The sequence below is a fragment of the Conger conger genome, chromosome 10 (assembly GCF_963514075.1).
Source record: "Conger conger chromosome 10, fConCon1.1, whole genome shotgun sequence".
NCBI lineage: Eukaryota > Metazoa > Chordata > Actinopteri > Anguilliformes > Congridae > Conger > Conger conger.
In genome coordinates this window covers 18,275,945-18,298,109 of record NC_083769.1, presented here as the reverse complement: position 1 = coordinate 18,298,109, position 22,165 = coordinate 18,275,945, and the positions used below count along the sequence as shown (strand labels likewise).

The following is a 22,165-nucleotide window of genomic DNA, read 5'->3' as shown; positions in this document are numbered from 1 at the left end:
TATCTAATATGCAGAAATCATGAATGAGGAGACTCAAGGTAAGGATTCCTGCTGAAGACCTGTCGTTTCCATTGAATGTGTCACAAAAAAAGAATAATGGCTTACTTTTTACACAGAGTATATATTTCTATATTTCTGTTTCTTTATGAAGCATATGCCATGTCTTCATTACCTCAGCCTAACATAAATCACTGCAGGAATTTTAGTTTAGAGGGAGACTTTATGGCAGTTGACATTGTCTGTCATGTCACATTTGAGAATAAAATTTTCTGTGTCATCCTACATAAAAGCTTGCACATGATTTATGAAGTAGTTAATATAACATATGACGGTGCTAAGCAAGATGTGTGAAAGTTTAATTGCAGTATGCCTATTTTAAAGTGTGACTGAAAAGCTGTAAATGTAACAACATTGTCTCAGTGAAGGCCATTTTAAAGCGACTGCCATTTTCCCAAGGTACATTAAACAACCGCTCAAGTATGAAATATACTGATCTATTGTTCTCTGCCTTTTGCCAGCGGTTTCGAATCCCATTGAGGTCACCGTCGAGGAACCCAAAACGCAGAGCGTGACTGTGGGATCCGCGGTCAGCTTCATCTGCACCGCTAAGAGCCAGGTATCGTCTCTCAGGGCCTGTGTTCAGTGGACAGTGTTTCATAGTCACGTGCTGCTTCATGCTTCATGTTCATCAGAAAAACAATAGGACTACTGAAAATAGATGGGAAGCATACATGGTTACCTGGGCCACCTTACATTTCTTATATTCAGAATTTCCAGTTCACCGGCAGTATGAAATTTCAACTCATGATAATTGACCAAATACCTTACACACCCTGCTGATCCATCCATACATTGAGGTATCACATTGTGACATGATGCCCACTAAATTCGCAAACCATTTAATAAGCCCTGGAAACAAGGCATGTGGACTATTTCCTCATAATGACTTATGCAACTTCAACAGGGCTCCCCATTCCTGTTCCTGGAGATGTACCGTCCTGTATGTTTCATTTCAACTGTAAATGGCACACCTAATTCTACTAATCAGCAGCTCAACCAGATGTCTAGGTATTGAATTAGGTGTGCTTTCCAAGGGCAGTAGATCTCCAGGAAAAGGGTTGTGCATACCCGCACCTACAGGCTGAAACACACCAAACAAGCCAATGCACTCTTCCAGTCATAGTTCAATTCATGAATTAAAAAATGGTTGAGTTGGTTGCATTTAAATGACCCCAACTTGAACATAGGAGTCCATATGTTTACCTTGTTTCTTGATTCACTGGATGTGTAATAGGTTTGCAAGACTCCCTTCACTTGAACAGTCACCTTTCCACACTTGGTTTGAGTGACATTTTATTTGCGTCTCCCCCGCCCCACCCCTTCCAGTCGCCTGCATACACCCTTGTCTGGACCCGAAAAGGCAACAGAAAACTGCCCCACCGGGCCACGGACTTCAACGGGATCCTCACCATCCAGAACGTTCATCCGGAGGACGCAGGGATCTACGTCTGCACGGGCTCCAACATGTTTGCCATGGATGAGGGCACTGCCGTACTATATGTCCCAGGTTTGTGATCCCACCATCAGGCCCCCATCATCATCCATCCACCCCTTCTGCCCCCCCAACCCCTCTGCCCCGCTCAGTGCATCGAGCCCTGGTCTGCATACCCTCTCTGTCGGCTAGACTAACCCCTTTACCAAAACATAACACCTCTTTTTATATCCCTCAATCTACGCAGTCTTGTCTGTTGGTCTTGGTTTTTCCTCTAACTGCTTGGCTGTTTGTAAAACCTTTAATTTTGCATGTGCAGAAACAGGGTTAAATGAACTTTTAGATTTATTATAAAACATATCTTATTATAAGATATCGTAAAATGATTCCTCATAGTTCTTTGAATTCCAACTTAATCTCAGAGGCTGTGAGTGTCTAAGAGGTACTGTAAGTTGCACGAAGTCTCTGAATGTGTTCAGTGCTTCACAGAAAGCTCATTCTCATAAAGAAAAGTGTAAATGATATCTGAGTAAAACTCAGAATTACTAGTAGTGGGTTTAAAGACTCATGTCGGAACGTACTGTGGTACAATCATATCTATTTGCAAGTGCGACCCATTTTACTAATATACTTGTGAAATGTAGTACTGTATAACTATTAGAAAGTAGTGTTGGAATAATCAATTCTTTTTTATTAATTTTTTACTTTTTTAAAGGAAAATGCCACCATTTTGGGAAATATACCTTTTTCCAACCCAGACTTAGACGAGATGTTCGATTTAATATTCATTTTTGTGCATTCACTGGCTCAATTTATGTTAGCATACCGTATTAGCTTAGCCTACCTCCTTCAAAGTGAAGAAATACACCGTACAGCTACTCCAAAGCTTTCTTATTTACACAAGGTATCATGTGTATTTGAAATACATGTGCGGGAAACAAACTGTAAAAACGAGAGAGGTTGTTTTCAGAGAAAACCTTTTAAAAAAACCTTCAGAAGGTGTGCCGATCACTGCCTTCAACCAGCAAAAGATGAAAGAGGATGTGTGTTCAGCAGTTAAAGTTCCAACCGTCTAACTTCTCTGAAAAACAACGTCTCTTGTTTAAAAACAAGAGTATTTCAAATATACATGATACCTTGTAAATAAGGCAGCTTTGGAGGTGCTGCAATTTGTATTTCTTCACTTTGAATGAGGTAGGCAACTGACTCCTATGGGCTTCAAGTCTTTATGCTCAGCTAACATGTTATGCTAACATGGAAATTGAGCCAGTGAATGCACAAAAATGAAAATTAAATCAAACATCTCATCTAAGTCTGGGTAAATTTCACAAAATGTTGGTGTTTTCTTTAAATTAAGGCCAGATTAATGTAAGGGGGTTTGTCAGCTGTGCACAGTGCAGAGCATAACCACTAAAATCATATTCATTTCAGACTGTATCAGTAAAGTACTGTAACCTTTTTTAAACTCTTGGATATGTTTACACTGAAATGTATATTATTAAATATATAATACCGAGTAGCTGTATACCCCTTTGGTATATTCTGAAAACAGTTTAATTATGTATGTCACTAGTTTTATGCTAATAAGAAATCAATCTAAACCTAACTGAGTGTATAGATCAGGTTCTGCTTTGTTTGAAGGCCTCAGAAAAAAACTGGTGTACTTAATTACTCCTATTGCCGAGTGCTGCATACCACAGAACTGGTTTCCTAGAAGAGGCTCGGTTGGCTTCTACACTTGAATGACCTTGTGCAGCAGCAATTGCAATTGCATTCCATGAAACCATTTTTTCACCACATAGCCTGCATATGATGTTTTGACCTTATTATAAATTCAATGAGGATATCCTGAGCGTTTTTAACTTAAGAGATGATGTCATCTTTTTGGTTTCACCTGAGAGGTACTGCATCGTTCGCTGATGGTGGCTCAAGACTGCTCTGATCTGTAATCTTCCAGCAATGTCAAGAGATACAGATGGTGACATGCATCATGTTGTATCTCCTGTCTGATAGTGTAGATTTGTGCTTTTGTGCTGTCTGCATCCGTGGGTTGTCTCGGTCGGTTTGGTGGTGGTTTCGGTTGACTTTCAGGCCCAAGTTCTGCACTTAAAATCTCTTCACTAGCAGGGTGTTGGTATTTGGAATTCTTTCTCTTTACACTGTAAGAGAGATCCCCCTCCTTCCCTCCCCTTTTGGGATGTGGACCAGTTTTTATGGTGACTGCCAATCACTGATCCCTTGATCCTCGGGGTGTTGTGGTTGGTGAGGGGTAAAAACGACGTGGAGCTAATTGCCCCCCTGGAACTGAGTGAGAACGGACTGGTGTGTTTTCCCGGCTTGTCAGAGGGATGCGGACGCCCCTCTCACAACTTCAAGTGCCCATCACTCCATCTCTTACGGATGAAACTGAACCGAACAACTGGAATACCGCTGACAAATGATAATTAAAACAAACAAAAATACAACTATGAATGTTCATGTTTAAAATGGTGCTTAAGACTATACAACAGGCTCAACCTCTGCAATTTAGATTGTTTTGCAGGAATGTTCTGAAGGCCAATGTTGGAAAGATGTACTGCCTCTCTCTGAACGTGATGTAACATATTTCTGCTGCTTAACCAGATGTTTCTTGGATAGGGTAATTCAGTGCAATGACATTAGTACTACTGTATGTTCCTAATTTGGTCCAACCGTTAAAATTTTAGTTGTGCTATAGATTCCAATATTGAAGGATTATGAACATTGGACCATTGCAGTGCTCTCTTACTCTCTCTCACTTTCTCTCACGCACACAAACACATGCACACACACATTTTTGTATATGAAATGCTACATTATGTTAAACTATTGGTAGATTTCTTGATGTGGCTTTATTGCTTGAGAATTGAGAATTGATACTTCTGTAAAATGTAAGTATTACAGAATTGCAAAATGAAATCTATGAATGAACAATGTTTATACAATGAATTGAAACAGAAATTGTCATACAAAGGAGTAGTCCTCTGATAAAAATCTAAATTTAAATTAAAGTGTGCCATTTCATCTCTCTTTTTAGGTCTTAATAGCCAATCAACAAAAAAATCAATCAAATACAAATTCATGTTAGATAGATAGCACCTGATTTTTTATGAATCGTTTTACGTTTTTGTGGTCTTCAAATGTATGGTTCGTAGCTTATTCCATAGTCACTTCTTGCAGGCTCCTGCATACGAGATATGCTTTCACAAGGATATTAATAAAGTTATTTTCAGTTTTTCCCCATCATTTAAGCAGCGCAGAATTTTCACAGTATTGCTTTTATGTTTACTTTTAAATAATGGCTATATTGTGCAATCTCATGATCCAAGAACAAATTATTTCTTGTTTCTTGTCTGCAAAGGTGCTGTTTTGCCATATTTAGTCTGACCCCCCCCAAATAATGAATCCTTTTGTACATATTCATATTCCAGTGTATTTTATTTATCTGAACTGTGAAGTTGTTCACCTGTATAAAAGAATATGCTTACACTTGTCTCTGGATTGGTTGGAACAATAAAATGAGACACAAGTCAAAATACCTGGAGTGAGAGTAAAATGGCTTTTCTAAGGAACTGGTTCTAAAACTCAGGTTAGCTTTGTCTTGTGAATCATGAAACATATTATAATACCCGTAAAAGGCTTCATGATCTAATAATTGGTTACTAAAATTAGATATACAACTGTGAATATGAGGGATTTTGACAGTATTCTTTCTCAAACCCTATTTGTAAATTAACTTAAATAAACCCACTTGAGCTACTGGAGCTACAGTAATAACTAATGAGAAATATTGTGATCCCAACGGATGGAAAGCTTTTGCTTATGTTTTGTGCCTATGCACTACTAACCAACCTGCATGCTTTTTGTGGCTGTCAGTTCATGTGACCTTATCATGACCTTTTGTTTCCTGTGTTCACATCTCACGGGCAGTCTATAATCAAGAAATTTATCATCATGGGGTGTGCAAGTGATGAACTGTTATGCTGTTTTTTTATAAATTAATAACCTGATAGCATTTATTTTCATTCTACAGTACAACATGGCAATTGAAAGTGTTTTCAGGTTGGGTTATCACATTAACGAAAAATTACACATACTGTGTTGGGGAGGTGATCAAAAGATCTTTTTCAATTGCATGCCAGTGAAGAAGAGAGAATGCACAAGGACAAACTATTGAAAACTTGATGAAAAGTAGACGTTGGTAAGCATTGCTAATAGGAGCGACACATCCAGTGCACTATGGGTGAATTCCTGCCAGAAACATGTTTGCAATATGTTGTTATAATATTGCTGCTGCAGGTTTGTCATCATTTTTATTTTACAGTATGTTTACAGTACTAACCAGCACAATGTTATCATGCAATCTCAGACTGTGATGTAAGCTACATATATGTCACGTGTGTCACCTTACAGCACGTTTGTTCTGTATTTCACATGATAATACATTTTTTCAAATCTAGTAACATGCCTGGCATACAGTACAGGAAAGTCCGCTCATTTAATCACACATCAATGGTGCCTCCATTTTGAATGATCAATGCTTAACAACAAATTAAGTTAATGAACCCCACAACAACTCTTATTGTTGCCCATTTGTATAGTAAATGTTGTGTCTCTTCTTCAATGCTTAATCTACTGACTTATTGTTACTGTCCATTATGTAGATCATGAGCCCTTTCTCTTACAGTTAAGGTGCAAGATCAAAAACATGTGATTAGAAAGTTCTTAACTACACATCCTAATCCTGATGTAAGACTCACTACTAAGGATTGGAGTTCTACCCTGCTGTGAAATCTTGCTATGATAGCTGGAGCAGCTTGAAAATTGAGCTGGTCAAGCTGGACGTAAGCTGATCGAGCTGGGTATGAGCTGCTCAACCAGTATGGCCAAGCTGGTCATTAAGCTGGTCTAGCTGGGTATGACCTGGTCACCAGCTAGTGCTGCTGGCCTGTCTGAACTGGTAGCTACCAGCTAACCTAGCTACCAGCTGTTTCAAAACCTAGTTTGAGCTGGTCTCAACTGGTCACCCAGCTACCAGCTGTTTCAAAACCTAGCTTGAGCTATTTTTTTCAGCAGGGTAGAACACTGACTTATAATTTAGAGAAAACATTCCACAAAACCTTAAAAAGCTTAAATCCACAGCATATAGCATTAAGGATTCATCACATGGAAACACCTCAGTCAGTCAGGACACTAGAAGATGCCAGTGCCATTTCTTTCCACTTTGTTTCTGCTGTCCCTCCAGTTTTTTGTTGAGTCTCTGTCTGTCCCTGATTCACAGAGGCCTCACAGACTCAGATGTTTTACACAGCCTATGAAATGTTTGAAGGACATAGAACGCGTAAGTCCGCATGGCGTTCTCTGCAGAGACCCGTGCCTCTGGTCACGCATGCACTCATCGCCTTTTTACCTCCGCCTCTTTCCTCACTCATTCGGGCGGAGACTTCAGCATGTACTCCAGGTGACGTAATGCTCATGCACAGTCAACCCTAATGGAACATAACAAAGAAAAACTAGCTTCTGGCACAAGAGAAGTATCGCACCGATATTTACTGCAGACCCTGCAGAAATATCCCTGGACACACTCACTTTTAGTAAGAATATAAGAATGAATGGGTTATTTGGTCTATAGGCTTTTCATTTTCACTACTTTCTAGAGCAGGGTTCTTCAACTGCTTCTTACTGCTACTGCCAACTGCTTACAGATTATTTTTGAAAATGTTTAAGCAGTTTGGCTTAAACATTGGCCAAACATTAAAACATTTATATCTCTGTATAACAATGAATTAATAATATTAATTGTACAAAGTAGTACACAGAGCACAGCACATAATTATTTTTCTAATGTGAGGTATGTTAAACATTTTTGAGGCACCTGGATAATGGCGTTAATTAGCTCTATGGCAGGACCTGTTTGGCCAAAGTTTTTCTATTGAATAGTCCTGGACTTGAGTATATACAGTGCAGTCCGTATGTATTTGGACAGTTTATGTTCTAGCACATTGGATTTGAAATGAAACAGTGAACATGTGGTTAATGTGCAGACTGTCACCTTTAATTTGAGGGTATTTACATCCATATTGGGGGACCTGCAGGCTTTTTATTACCTTTGGACAAATGTTATTGGCATTTGTCAATATGAGGACAACAGTTGTGCCAATAAAAGTCAAGGAAGCAATCATATGGCTGAGGAACAATAAAAAAAAAACAGATAAAGACATTGCCCAAACAGTCGGCATCCAAAACCAGCTGTTTAGAACATCATTAAAGGTGGCAGCACTTTAACCTCATTGTTTCATTTCAAATTCAATGTGCTGGTAAACAGCCAAAAGAACAGAGGTTGTCCAATTACTTATGGACTTCACTGTAGCACTTTGTCAGTCCTGAGGATCTCTGCTATTGTTTTGTACCCCCCCCCCCCCCCCACTTTCACTTCCCCATCTTCATTACACTGTCTGCGCTGAGATGATTCAAGCTGGGGTCGCTCCATTTGGGTCAGCTCAACTTACCTTCTGTCAACACTCTCCATTGGGAAATACCAGGACAAGGCTATGTATAAAAATTATCTCATGCACTATAAGCGGTGAATTTCCAACAGAATTGAAATGGAAACCTGAAACTAAGCCAGACTGCTGACATTTATTACTATGAATTCGCACATTGTTTTTATTTTTTTATCTTGAATCAAGTATATCATTTTAGAAAAAAAAACATTGAAATTCGACAATAGTGTCTTTTGGAAGATAGGCAAAGGAAACATCACCAGTGCCTTCTGAAAGAGAGAAAAGGTCAACATCAGAGCTGAAGGGTTTCCATTTACTTGGATTACCACCTTTCATTTAGGCCTCGCCTCAAACTATTTACTTGCTCTGTAATGTGCTTCACCTTGCTGTCAGTTACAGTTACGTCTGCCCACAAGTCTGTGCTATTGCTCCGTAATAAAACTGAAAACTGCGACACGACCTACTTAAAGATGACCTTTGGCAGAGTTGGCCAACCAATTCCTGGAGAGCCACTGGTTTTTGTTGTTACTTGGCACTTACTTGATCTATTAAAGTAGACAAATACATAGTTCACTCGCCTCAAAGATGAAAACAAAAACCAGCAGACCCTGCAATTCCCTAGGCCCAGGGTTGCTGTTATGCTCCATATAGCTCCAATCGCCATCTACCTTGTATTGTAATGATTAATTATGTTTTCAGTTCACTTTTAAACAATAATGTTAGCATGATGCGTCACATTATCCTACCTTGCAATGTTCAATCATCTCACCCAATCATCAGGGGTAGCACTGACTAATCTGGTTATCAGAGTAGTGGTTCCTGCACTGCTTTGATTCTGGTTCACGAGACTGTGTATGAGCATTACCTGGGACTGTGTTCATTTGCTCGTCATTGCTGGATGGCTGCATGCTAATTTGCTTGGGGAAACTGTTCTCTGTGTGATGTCATTCACTTGGAGAAACTGTTCTCTGTGTGATGTCATTCACTTGTAGAAACTGTTCTCTGTGTGATGTGATTCACTTGTAGAAACTGTTCTCTGTGTGATGTGATTCACTTGGAGAAACTGTTCTCTGTGTGATGTCATTCACTTGGAGAAACTGTTCTCTGTGTGATGTCATTCACTTGTAGAAACTGTTCTCTGTGTGATGTGATTCACATGAAGAAACTGTTCTCTGTGTGATGTCATTCACTTGGGTAAACTGTTCTCTGTTTGATGTCATTCACTTGGAGAAACTGTTCTCTGTGTGATGTCATTCACTTGGAGAAACTGTTCTCTGTGTGATGTCATTCACTTGGAGAAACTGTTCTCTGTGTGATGTCATTCACTTGGAGAAACTGTTCTCTGTGTGATGTCATTCACTTGGGGAAACTCTTCTCTGTGTGATGTCATTCACTTGGAGAAACTCTTCTCTGTGTGATGTCATTCACTTGGGGAAACTCTTCTCATTGTGATGTCATTCACATGAGGATAGTGCTGAGCAGTTAACTGATAATTTGGTATTTTTTCAGTGTTCAAATAATGAATCAATCAAAGTCGGTTTGATTATTGAATTGTCTTAATTTGGTGGATGAAATGTGTTTTCAAAAGGAAATAAGAATTGCAATAACTACAATGACCATAATCCATTGACAGTTTGGAAACAGAACCCAGTGCTCACACAACACAAACAATATTGGAGCTGAACCAAAGAAGTATATGTGCTGTGCAGCTGTACCCAATAGCACATATATTCCATAACCCTTCCAAGAGACCAAGAGTTTTCAATAAGCAGAATGTCATATTTGGCTGAAAGCTGGTCTAATGATTTTGTCAGCGTTGCTAGTTAACTTGTTAACATGTCTTGTGAAAACATGAAACTGAAAACAGTAGCCTAGGTTGCTAATGGTAATAGCTGGTTGGCAGCCTGCCGAAGAGGAAATCTTTTTCTACTTCCACAGCCAATAGTATATGATAAGGGAGATAAATTATACAGTCAACAAAAAATTGTACACGCCTGAAATTCATGTATATTCCAAATTGATTCGCTGTTATGCAGTCACAAGTGTAACCTTTGAAAATAGGATGAAAAATGTAAAGCTCTTCTTTGCATTTTCGAAGTTAAAATATTCAAAAAGAATTTACTTATTATTTGAATGTATATTCATATTTCTAAAAACAACAAAATTGTAAGAGATAACCGTGATTGTTTTCTGATAAAATACTAATTGCTCAGCATTACATGAAGAACATCCTCTGTGTGTGATGTCATTCATATGGAGAAACTGCTCTGTGTGATGTCATTTACATGGAGAAACCTCTCTGTGTGATGTCATTCACATGGAGAAACTCCTCTGTGTGATGTCATCCGCATGGTGAAACTGCTCTGTGTGATGTCATTCACATGGAGAAATGTCTCTGTGTGATGTCATTAACATGGAGAAACTCCTCTGTGTGATGTCATTCACTTGGGGAAACTTTTCTATGTGCGATGCCATTAACATGGAGAAACTCCTCTGTGTGTGATGTCATTCACATGTGCAAAGTCCTCTGTGTGATGTCATTCACATGGACGAATATGCATTAGCATTAGGTACAATATTTTTCTTTGTGTGCAAGAAGCTACAACTGCCACATAGGTTATTTGCACAGCTGGGAGAGTCCATCCCCTGGGCTGTGTGGGGGGCAATGACATGCTTCCACTTCGGGTCACCAGTTTCGCTTCAAAGATCATGTTGTGTAGTTTTACAAGCAACTGGTGCATTCAGCCTTTATGGGGATGACCTTGGTGTACTGGTGTCATTCATCTCACGGGACTGGAATAGACCATTAACAGATGGACCTGGAACTGAAGAAACACTGAATACCCAAGTTGTCGAGGTTGTTGGATGTGTGTGAATGCAATGTTTTGCTCTTAGGTACAGCAGTTGGGCAGCATGTGCAGCCCTTTTGGGTTGAAAGGCATATGTACACCAGAGTTCCAGGCAAATGGGATTTCTATACAACAGAAACGTTGTTTTGCTATAAGTGAGAGAGAGCAGAGTGTTTATGATCATCATGTCAAATTACCTTATAAACATGTTTATAATCTTTCAGACATCATCATTTTTACCAATGTTTGACAGATTATACAGTGGCTTCAGGAAGTATTCACATTTTGCATACTTTATTGTGTTCTAGATTTAAATTAAATTGATGAAATTGCAATTATTGCCTATAAATTCATACTCGGTAACACATGATGACAAATTTAAAACATGTTTTTAGATTTTTTTTTGCGCAAATGTATTAAAATTCAAGAACTGAAATCTTCAGAAAGTATTCAGACCCATTGCTGTGGAACTCCAAATTGTGCTCAGGTGCATCCTGTTTAATATAATTATCCTTGAGATGTGTCTAGGACTTGATTGGAGTCCATCTATGGAAAATAGAGATTTCAGTTTTAGATTTTTAAGATTTTTAGATTTTTAATAAATAAATAAAAAGTTCTAAATCACTATCTCTTTGTCAATATGGGTTATTGGGTGTAGAATGCCAATTTTATTCATTTAAAATGTAATCTACAACACAAAGTGTGAAAAAAGTGAAGGGGTCTGAATACCTTCTGTAGCCACTGCACCTGTCTATACAGTATATGGACTTATAATATTACAGTGCCTCATTCCATCTGATCATTTTGCACTTTATATCACCACTGGAAGGTATGTGTTTCCAAATAGCTTCATGTAGGAACCTGAATCTTAGCCTAGACTCTTATATTAGCCTTTGTGTGGCGCTTAGGACAGCATGAACATAACAGCCAACTTCACAGACACCATTTCCCTGAAACCTGGCCTTTCGATGCTTATCCTCAAGGCATAATATGTCCTGAGCATCCCACAATGCCTGTGTAAGAACAGACCAATTTGACAGCCACAGAGGCTCCTGATGCCATTGAAATCTGTGATTGCTATCTTGCGCATGCATTCCACATGTTGTCAATATACTACCTGCAAAATGCCCATTGGCAAAAAAGTGGCTAGTTTGCAACCACATTCACTGGAAATCCAGTATATCATTGCATGGAGTCTATGAACAGATGCTCAGGAGGTAAGTATGTTTTTCATGCAAAATCAGTACCAGTAATTTGTAAATGGTTGTTCTTGACCCATGGAATGATATAAATGGAGAAAATATGAATTTGATCAACATAATCAAATATCAATCAACAGATATCGAGGCACAAAACATTTGCTCAGGCATCTGATCTTAAACGTTTCCATCATGCATCCATTTCACTGATTTTTGTGACAGAGGAATTATTCTGTGTATTATTCTGTATTAATGCTTTTACTGTATGAAGACTTGTATTTAGACTGAACTGAATTCTCAGTTTGCTATGAGTTACTATACCATAGTCTGTGTAACTGTCACAACGATATTGTTACACCAATTATTATAATAGTAGATCCTGATGCAGCTGAAGCTCCCACACTTAAGTTTCCCAAAATGTCATATTAACCGAACAGTCCCATCTTCTCAGTGGGAAGCAGCAGAATGGTAAGTGCGAATGGTGCCTTTGTCACAATGAACGTTCATTTGAGGTGTTTGGCTTTTTGGGAACTCTACTTCCGTGATTCGCTGTGCACGATTCGCTAACTTGATTTGAATCGTTGTTGGCTTGACCTCTGACCTCTGACCTCTGGTTGTAGCTTCTGAGGGGTCACAGGCCGTGGCCACCGTGCACCCGCCCGTGCTGACCGTCCAGCAGGGCCAGAGAGCGGAGTTCCGCTGCACCACCACTGGAAGCCCGGCGCCAGCCATTGAGTGGATAGGTAAAATAACAAACTACATCAGCAGAGGGCAGCAGATGGTACAGTCAGCGGACCGGCGTCATTATCAGCACCCCCTCCCGTTGTTCATGGAGCAATATCGACCCCCCTCCCCAGTGTTTTATAATAATATCACTCACCCTGTTGTTCATACAGCAGCATCACCACCATTGTTAACGAATACATATCACTTCATGCTACTTGACATTTTAGTCATTACTGTGAGAGAATTTCTGATTTGAAAACTTTAATAGTTGTTTTTTTGCTGTTGTTGTAGTCGTTCCTTTAGTTTTCCCTATTCACAGTGTTTCCTTTCCTTTTTACAATTCAAATTTTCACAGGCGGTCAAGGCAACCGGATCTCCCCACACGCCATCATCCGCGGAGGGGTGCTCACCATCCCTGCGGTCGAGCGGTCGGACGAGGGCGAGTACATCTGCAAAGCGCTGAACACTCACGGGGAGCACTCTGCTCGAGCCGTGCTCTACGTCCACAGTACGTTCTCCTGAAACCCAGGCTGTCTCTCTTCTCTAAAAGACATCAAAATTCAGTTTTTATATTGACACCTTTTATAAGTATAAATTCCAAAAAATATATATTGTTTTAAAAATTAGTATCAACATGGATTGAAATTAATTGTAACACATGTGGACTGCGTCACCTTCACTCAGAACTGGACTTCTGTGTACCCTGTGCTGAGTAAAATCTAGCTTGACCAGCTCAATTTTCAAGCTGGTCAAGCTGATCATAAGCTGGGCTTGCTGGGTATAAGCTGGCCAAGCAGCTAGTGCCAGTAGTTTGTCTGAGTTTGTAGATGTTCAACCAGCTACCAGCTGTTTCAAGACATAGCTTGAGCTGGTCAAGCCGGGAGCTGGTCTGAACTGGTCAACCAGTGAAACCATGTCGAGCTGGGAGCTGGTCTGAACTGTTCAGCCAGCTGTTGCAAAATCTAGCTTGAGCAGTTTTTTTTCAGCAGCGTATGATTGTGAAGGTTGACTCTGGTTCTGCCCTGTGTGGGACAGGTGCCAGTCTGCCCCACGTGCAAGTGAGCCCCCAGCGGGTGGAGATCCATGAGGGGGAGACGCTCAGGCTCTACTGCCGGGCTGGAGGCACCCCCAGTCCTGGCCTCACCTGGAAGAAGAGAGGAGGTCAACTTCCCCCTCAGGTGAGTCTTCTTTATCACGTTCCCGTGCAGGTGGGCGGTGACTCTGTCTCAATCTGTGGATAGCGGTAAGACATCACACCAATTGATTACTTGGAGGAATACGTACTTCAGAATCCTTTCCGTTGGTCTGTCCACCTTAGATTATCAAGCTTTTTTCATAGATTTCTGGTTTGATGTTTTTTGCCAGTATTTTTGACTTTCCTTTCTTTCTTTCCTCCATCTATTCTTGTCTTTGGTTCAGGCCATTCCTTCTCACGGTTTCCATCAGTTTAAAACCAACAGCCTTGATGTGTTACAGAGACGCATTGAGGAGCTGCAGGTCTGTCGGTGTGATCTCTCCACATTCTGCCCCTTGTTTTCCCAAACGTCCTGAACTAAATGCATGATTTAAATCTCACCAAAATCACGTTATGCCTATTAATGTACTACAAGCAAACAACGGTACTCACTTATTGACCACCTGTGAACAAATGGTTATTAAATGAATGGAAATTACAAATGAATGGAGATGGCTTTCTCCTGGCTTTCTCCTGTTTACATATAGCCACATCTTATTTACATCCCATGTTCCTCTTGCGTCGTTCTCGGGAGCACTGAGCGAGAGAGTCTGTTTTTGCAAGGCGGCCCTTGGCTGCTGAGTGCCCCAAGCCGCAAACGGTACTCAGTGAAGGCTTGTGACAAGGTTCATTCTGTTTTCTTGCACGTGACTGGCTTGTGAGCTCAGTACACCCCGGGTTGGCTATTGTACTACGAGTTCTTTCTGTCGGTGTTTTGGAAGCGGATTGAATTTGGCCACTATATTTCGAACAGTTGCAGTTGATTGCTTATTTTCCGGCTTCTTGATTATTTATTTTTATGTTTTAATGAAAGACGAAAACACGAAAGACCAAAACACATAAAGATACCTGTACTTGATAGGTGGGTCATATAAGCTGAATAAAAATTAATAAATAAAATAAATTCAGAACCTATAGAAACATAGTGAACAAATTGAAGTAAAGATTTTAGGTTTGTCCAATGGACCATTTTTCAGTGTATAATTACGGTATATGAATTATTCCATAATGATGGTGCAAGTTTGCCATTGAAGGAATTACACTTTGCATTTGAATTTGTTTGGATGTTATAATTAGCATTGTAGTTTTGTTTGGATGTTATAATTAGCATTGTAGTTTTGTTTGGATGTTATAATTAGCATTGTAGTTTTTGTTTGTTGTGTTTGTCTAACCCCTCCCCAGCAGTCTTCAGAACTTGCTGATTCACAAATATTAATAAACTCTTTGTGGTAATTGTATTAATAGTAATCGGAATGTCTTATTAAATGTCAAATTAATATTAAGTAATAATTATTTCATTACTTAATATGAATTGTTATATTACTTTAATGTAATAATATTAACTGAGATTAACATATATTACTCAAAAGATCAATGGACTATAAATTAACTGTGCAATTGATCTATTGAGTTTTTGAGCTAACGCTATTGTAAAGTGATATTGTAAATCTTGTAAAACAATAGTATTATTATTTATGTGTCAAGTGTCTACGCATAGGTAAGCATTCCTCTTTTTTGCATTTGCTGTTTTGAATTTGCATTTGAATTCACACACTATTTTAACATGCAGCACTGCACAATGCATATTTGTATTTGAGTTTATTGCCATGTACATTATATTTTAAAGGCCCACACACATATATTTTTGTGTTTTTGAAATTAATTTCACCCTGGACCGGTTTGTGTCCCATACTGATTTAAATAAATCAATAGCAATTTGGTACAAGTATGCTTATTTTAGACTAACTGCTATATTTGTAAAGCAGCTGTTTGTAAGACAATTTTTCACATAACATGACATATGTTTTTGCATAATTATTGGTTGTCATTGCAAAATATTAAAACAGAGAGCTGAACACAGGAGGCGGAAGGGGAGAGTGAGGGCTCTGGGGTCAGGTTAACGCAGGTTTAAAAAAATATAAAAGGTTGCAAAGGTTTTGTGGGTGTTTTAGACACTAAAACCAGGAAGAGAACACTGATGCGTGTGGGCCTTTAATAAACCACCACTGGTGAAAGACATTCACCTCCCTCACCACGTGCCGCAGGTAAGTGAATCCATCACAGTTCCGGCTATCGTGACAGAGCCATCTAGAACCGTCAAGTTCTCTCCCCTCAAGCCTCTCAGAACTAGTTTCCGCGAGTTTGCTACTCAGGTGAACAAAATAGGAAAGAGCTGAATGGGCACCAGAGCTCAGCAGAGTGGAGGGTCTCACCAGCGCCCCCTGCCAGTGCTCACTCTGTGTGCCCTGCTCCCCTCCCAGGCCCGCATGGAGCGCACCGACATCGGCACCCTCCTCATCTCCAACATCCGGGCTGCCGACGCGGGGACCTACCTGTGTGTGGGCACCAACTCCATCGGCTCCTCCGAGGCGCCCATCGAGGTGTCCGTCGCCAGAGGTGCGAGAGGCGACCCTTCTGCTTCTTTCACTTCAAATGTTTTTTCCGATTTTAGCTATATTTCCACTTAACCGTTTCAGTCCCGAGCCGGAAATGAAGTGGGGTTTTGGCTTTGGTTGAGAATAGGATAGCAGGCATTTTGTTTGGTTGAAAAGGTATACGGTCGTTGGGACTGAAAGGGTTGACTGGAGCGCTATATATCCATCTGGTTTTTGCTGATATTTGAAGAGTTTAAGACATCCGCTGCCACTCACCCTGGTACAACGGACCTCAATGAGGACAGTGTTCAAAGGGCCAAAAATGTGTATGTGAAACTCAGCAGCAATGTCTATTTGCTAATTCGTAATGACATGGTTACTCACATCTTGTTTTTCATGGGTATATACTGTACAGTTGGGGTACTTTGGTAGAAAGTTATTTTTGATGAAACCGTACACAACCATTATATCTGGAATGAGACATTGCTGTCTTAAAAAAATTCTTTTTTTGGCTATATTGTCATTGAGGTCCATTGCATCAGGATGAGCTGCAGCAGATATATAGAATACTATCTAAATGGATAGATAGCCCTGGAAATGCAGCCTTGATTTTTTTTGGGTGTACTGCCGCTTTAATACAATGCCATAATCCATGTATTGCTCTTTGGGTTAATTCACATTGATATTTTGAAGACATGGACAGTGGATGTTTCAAAATACACTGTATAACAAAATGTATCACATTGCAAACTGGAAAAAGGCCTCCCAAATGAAAGTTTATATGAACTACAATCAAGATGGTGAAGATGTAGTTTGTTTCTCAGTTGGCACAGGGGTATTGAAATATATGCAAATGAATACATTTCCTATACTGTCCATCTTTAATATGGATATGAATTTCTGGACTTCTTATGCATATTATGTTTTCCTTCTCCATATCTAGCGGAACCCATCTCCTCTGTAGTCACCATCCAGCCACCTTTCGCCACTGTTGAGGAAGGACAGACGCTGGACCTTAACTGTGTTGTCCCAGGAAGCCCCCCAAACTCTGTTACCTGGATACGAGTGGGGGGACACCTTTCCTCCAATCACCAGGTGCATCTGCACACACTCATGTGAACGCACCTTTCTGCACATCCAAGTTGTTTGGTTTGGCCACCAAGTTGGGCTTGGTGCATCCTGTAATTCACTGTGGCTGTTGATCAATTAAGTTAATTTACACCTCAGAGGTAGGTGGCTTTCTCAGAATGTGACTGTACGGGAATAGATTTCTGCCAATGGTATTAGGAAACAAGCCTTTTTTGCTTTGTCGTTTCTCTGAATTATTGCCCTGTAGGGTAAAGTCAAGGAACTTCAGTGTTATGTCGCCTTTGACAGCCTTTTATGAAACAAGCTTTTTCAAAGTAATGGTTCTCAAGGTTAGTCCTGCGGCCCCCCTGTTTTGCATGTTTTTGTTCCCAGATGTTTAACAAGATGTTAATTTGTTTACAAGCATTATTTATCCTCTTTAGCCATATTATGTTAGAAATAGCAATGCATGCCATGAAGAATAATGGTCTTATATTCACATTGTGTTATATTGGGCACAAAAGACTGAGCTCAATCAATAGGCTGCTAATTGGTGGACACATGGTCAATAAGACTAACCATTTGGTAGATTAATATGCGAAGCAAATGATAATAAGCCAAACCTGCATTTAGTTTTTCATGTATTTGTTGACACAGTGTGAAGATGGGATTTATTTGTCATGATGTGCATATCTATTTCTGATATAATGTGGCTTAAGAGGATAAATAATCCCTCTAAATATCAAAAGCAGCTAATTAAGAAAAACAAATATCTTGTTAATTCTGGGATTGCAGTTTTGGCTGGAACAAAAACCAATATCCACAGGGGGACCCAGGCCCAAATTGGGAATCACTATTCTAAGGGAAAAAATATATAGCATATCTCATTGTGTCACATTGGTATCTTTTTAGGGGAGTAGATCTTACAGTACTTCTAACACTATGTGTTGGTGCATGTGTGCGTTTGTGCGTGTGTTTCACATTGTACCAGGTTTTGGGGACCCAGCTCCGGATCCTGCGGGCATCTCCGGATGACTCTGGAGAGTACATCTGCAGGGTGGCGGGTGGACCCAGAGTTCGGCAGGCATCTGTGACCGTCTCTGTGACTCCCAGCTCCTCCTGTAAGTGCCAGAGGTCCGGGGAGAAGGGACAAAATGCACTAAAATGCATCATGTTACAAAGTGCAGAATGCCTCCCAAATGAATGTGTATATGAACTGCAATCAAAACGGGGGGGGTGTAGTTTGCTTTTCAGTGGTATGAACCATATACTATAAAATGGTAAATGGTTGGAATTTATATAGCGCCTTTATCCAAAGCACTGTACAATTGATGCTTCTCATTCACCCATTCATACACACACTCACACTCACGGCGATTGGCTGCCATGCAAGGTGCCGACCAGCTCGTCAGGAGCATTTGGGGGTTAGGTGTCTTGCTCAAGGACACTTTCTTCACAGCCCGGGCGGGGGATCAAACCGGCAACCCTCCGACTTCCAGACAACTGCTCTTACTGCCTGAGCCATGTCGCCCACATGAAGGCAACCTGTATTACAAATTAAATAAATATTTTGTGGCAAAACTAAGGGTGTGGCAAAGGCATGCCTGGGGCTGTGCAATGAAAGTACAAACTAAAACACAATGATGGGGCTTTACAAAGGAAGTACTTATTTTTGGGGTTTGGAGGCACACTCTGGACAGGGATCCACAGAAACAGAAGAAAATAAAAACCATGTATAACAAAAATTAATGCCTAGCTCTGTTTTGGAGCCAACCTTCCACTGTTTTCTCTAAGTGGCCAGCTAAGCTGGTTGCCGAGCCCAAATCGGAAAGTCCAAAATCGTTCCATTCCCTCCGTCAAGCTCCATTAATGTAATCCTCCAACAACAATCCACAGCAAAAATCAACAAGGCTGGTTTTCTTTCTCTCCACTCCTCCTCATTTTCCCACACTGGTAATCTGGTAGTGGCCCCCTCAAACACCAGTCTCCTGGTCTAGCCACAATATATCTCAAATATACAATGGGCTCCAGAATTATTGACACCCTTGATAAACATGCACACATTATATAAACTAAAAAAAGAATGGTTATTGACAAGCTTTTTCCCAAACATGTGTAAAGTAGTGTGCTTTATTAGTCATTCAATCGAATCAACCAAAGGACTTCTATCCTTCTCCATATCCAGCGAAGACAGTTTCCTCTGCAGTCACCATCCAGCCGGCCTACGCCACTGTTGAAGAAGGACAGACGCTGGACCTCAGCTGTGTCGTCCCAGGACGCCCTCCGATCTCTGTCACCTGGATACGCGTGGGCAGACGGCTTTCCTCCAATCACCAGGTGCGTCTGCACACACTCACAAGCACACACCCAATCACACATCCTTCTTCCAACGGGGTGGGTTGGGTTTTAGTCGCATCCAAGCCCAGCTTGCCAGGTTCGGCCTCGCTGCAGTTAGCTTTGGCAGTGAAGTTGATTTACTCCTCAAAGTTTGGTGCCGTGCTCAGAATGTCCCTATATGGATTTCAGGGAATGGGATACTTTACATGTAACGTACTGCTTTAGGGATAAAGTAGTTCCTGTTCCTATGCTGAATGACTGCTGGATGCATTTGTTGTTTCATTGAATTATTGCCCTGTAGTGTAATGTGTTGTGTTGCCTTTCACACCATTTTTGGAAACAAACTTTTTTGCAAGCCCTTTTCTATTCAAATATCACATTTAATTCTGTTACATGAGGGTCTTTTTAGGGAAATAGATTTTACAGAACTTCTGACCGACTTATGTGACTGTGTTTGTGTGTGTGTTTGTGTGTCTTGTGTGTTTGTGTGTGTGTTTCACATTGTACCAGGTTTTGGGGACCCAGCTCCGGATCCTGCGGGCATCTCCGGATGACTCTGGAGAGTACATCTGCAGGGTAGCGGGTGGACCCAGAGTTCGGCAGGCGTCTGTGACCGTCTCTGTGACTTCCAGCTCCTCCGGTAAGTACCAGAGGCCCGGGGAGAATGGAAAATATTGTTTCAAGTGAATCAAGTTACGAAGTGCAGAATCCCTTCCAAATGAATGTGTATATAAACTGTGGGAGAGCTAGTTTGCTTTTCAGTAGCCACAGAGACATGAACCATAAAAAAGCCAACCTATTTGAAGAATGAGATGCATATATTTAAAATACATATACATATTTCAAATGAATTTATTTGCTACTCTAGCCATCTCTCATATGGATATGCATTCATGGACTTCCATCCTTCTCCATATCTAGTGGAGCCCATTTCCACTGCAGTCAGCATCGAGCCGCACTTCGCCACTGTTGAGGAAGGACAGACGCTAGACCTTGAATGTCTCGTCCCAGGAAGCCCCCCAAACTCTGTCACCTGGATACGGGTGGGCAGACGGCTTTCCTCCAATCACCAGGTGCGTCTGCACACACTCACAAACACACACCCAATCACACATCCTCCTTCCAACAGGGTGGGTTGGGTTTTAGTCGCATCCAAGCCCAGCTTGCCAGGTTCGGCCTCGCTGCAGTAAGCTTTGGCAGTGAAGTTGATTTACTCCTCAAAATTTGGTGCCATGCTCAGAATGTGCCTATATGGATTTCAGGGAATGGGATACTTTATATGGAAGGTACCGCTTGAGAGATAAAGTAGTTCCTGTTCCTATGCTGAATGACTGCTGGGCGTATCTGTTGTCCCACTGAATTATTGCCCTGTAGTGTAACTTGTTGTGTTGCCTTTCACACCCTTTTTGGAATCAAACTTTGTTTTAAGCATTTTTTTCAAATATCACATTTCATTCTGTTACATAAGGGCCTTTTTTAGCGAAATAGATTTTTACAGTATTCTGACAAACTTATGTGACTGTGTGTGTGTGTGTGTGTGTTTTGTGCCTTGTGTGTTTGTGTGTGTGTTTCACATTGTGCCAGGTATTGGGGACCCAGCTCCGGATCCTGCGGGCATCTCCGGATGACTCTGGAGAGTACATTTGCAGGGTGGAAGGTGGACCCAGAGTTCGGCAGGCATCTGTGACCGTCTCTGTGACTCCCCACTCCTCTTGTAAGTGCCATGGGAGAATGGACAACATGCTTGAAAATTCATCAAGTTACAAAGTGTACTGTAAGAGGTGTACTCCTCTTAAAACGTTTGTTTGTGCCCTTTCTTCTGTTGCAGTAATTATATTGTGACCATCAGCAATTTGAAATACAGTACAGGTCTAAAATTAATCAAGTTACAAAGTGCAGAATCCCTTCCAAATTAATATGTATAGAAACTTTGGGAGAGGTAGTTTGCTTTTCAGTAACCATAGAAACATGAATAAAAAGCCAACCTTTTTGACATATGAGATGAATATATTTCAAATACGTATATATTTAAATTGAATTTGATTTCTCTCATATGGATATGCATTCATGGACTTCTATCCTTCTCCATATCTAGTGGAGCCCATTTCCACTGCAGTCAGCATCGAGCCACCCTTCGCCACTGTTGAGGAAGGACAGACGCTAGACCTTGAATGTCTCGTCCCAGGAAGCCCCCCAAACTCTGTCACCTGGATACGGGGGGGCAGACAGCTTTCCTCCAATCACCAGGTGCGTCTGCACACACTCGCACATGAACACACCTATCCAAACATCCTTCCAAATGGGAGGTTTTAGCCATAGTTCCATCCAAGCCAGGTTAGGCCTGGTCTGTAGTTAGCTTTAGCA

The 22,165-nt window shown here is 40.7% G+C and overlaps 1 protein-coding gene across 12 annotated transcripts in view; it reads left to right on the top strand.

Annotated features, from left to right (window-relative positions):
• Nucleotides 1–22,165, top strand: part of LOC133139383 (basement membrane-specific heparan sulfate proteoglycan core protein-like) — a 152,958-nt gene that overhangs the window by 88,002 nt on the left and 42,791 nt on the right. For 9 of the 12 annotated variants that reach the window (XM_061258878.1, XM_061258887.1, XM_061258886.1 and 6 more), the window contains 15 exons: nt 519–616; nt 1,387–1,567; nt 6,792–6,851; nt 12,682–12,804; nt 13,143–13,295; nt 13,823–13,965; nt 14,207–14,284; nt 16,283–16,418; nt 17,340–17,491; nt 18,456–18,585; nt 19,650–19,801; nt 20,312–20,441; nt 20,723–20,874; nt 21,386–21,515; nt 21,897–22,048. In XM_061258878.1, the coding sequence (XP_061114862.1) occupies nt 519–616; nt 1,387–1,567; nt 6,792–6,851; nt 12,682–12,804; nt 13,143–13,295; nt 13,823–13,965; nt 14,207–14,284; nt 16,283–16,418; nt 17,340–17,491; nt 18,456–18,585; nt 19,650–19,801; nt 20,312–20,441; nt 20,723–20,874; nt 21,386–21,515; nt 21,897–22,048 (1,970 nt within the window). The remainder of the gene's footprint in view (nt 1–518; nt 617–1,386; nt 1,568–6,791; nt 6,852–12,681; nt 12,805–13,142; nt 13,296–13,822; nt 13,966–14,206; nt 14,285–16,282; nt 16,419–17,339; nt 17,492–18,455; nt 18,586–19,649; nt 19,802–20,311; nt 20,442–20,722; nt 20,875–21,385; nt 21,516–21,896; nt 22,049–22,165) is intronic. The other 3 variants (XM_061258880.1, XM_061258883.1, XM_061258884.1) reach the window with 3 other exon arrangements.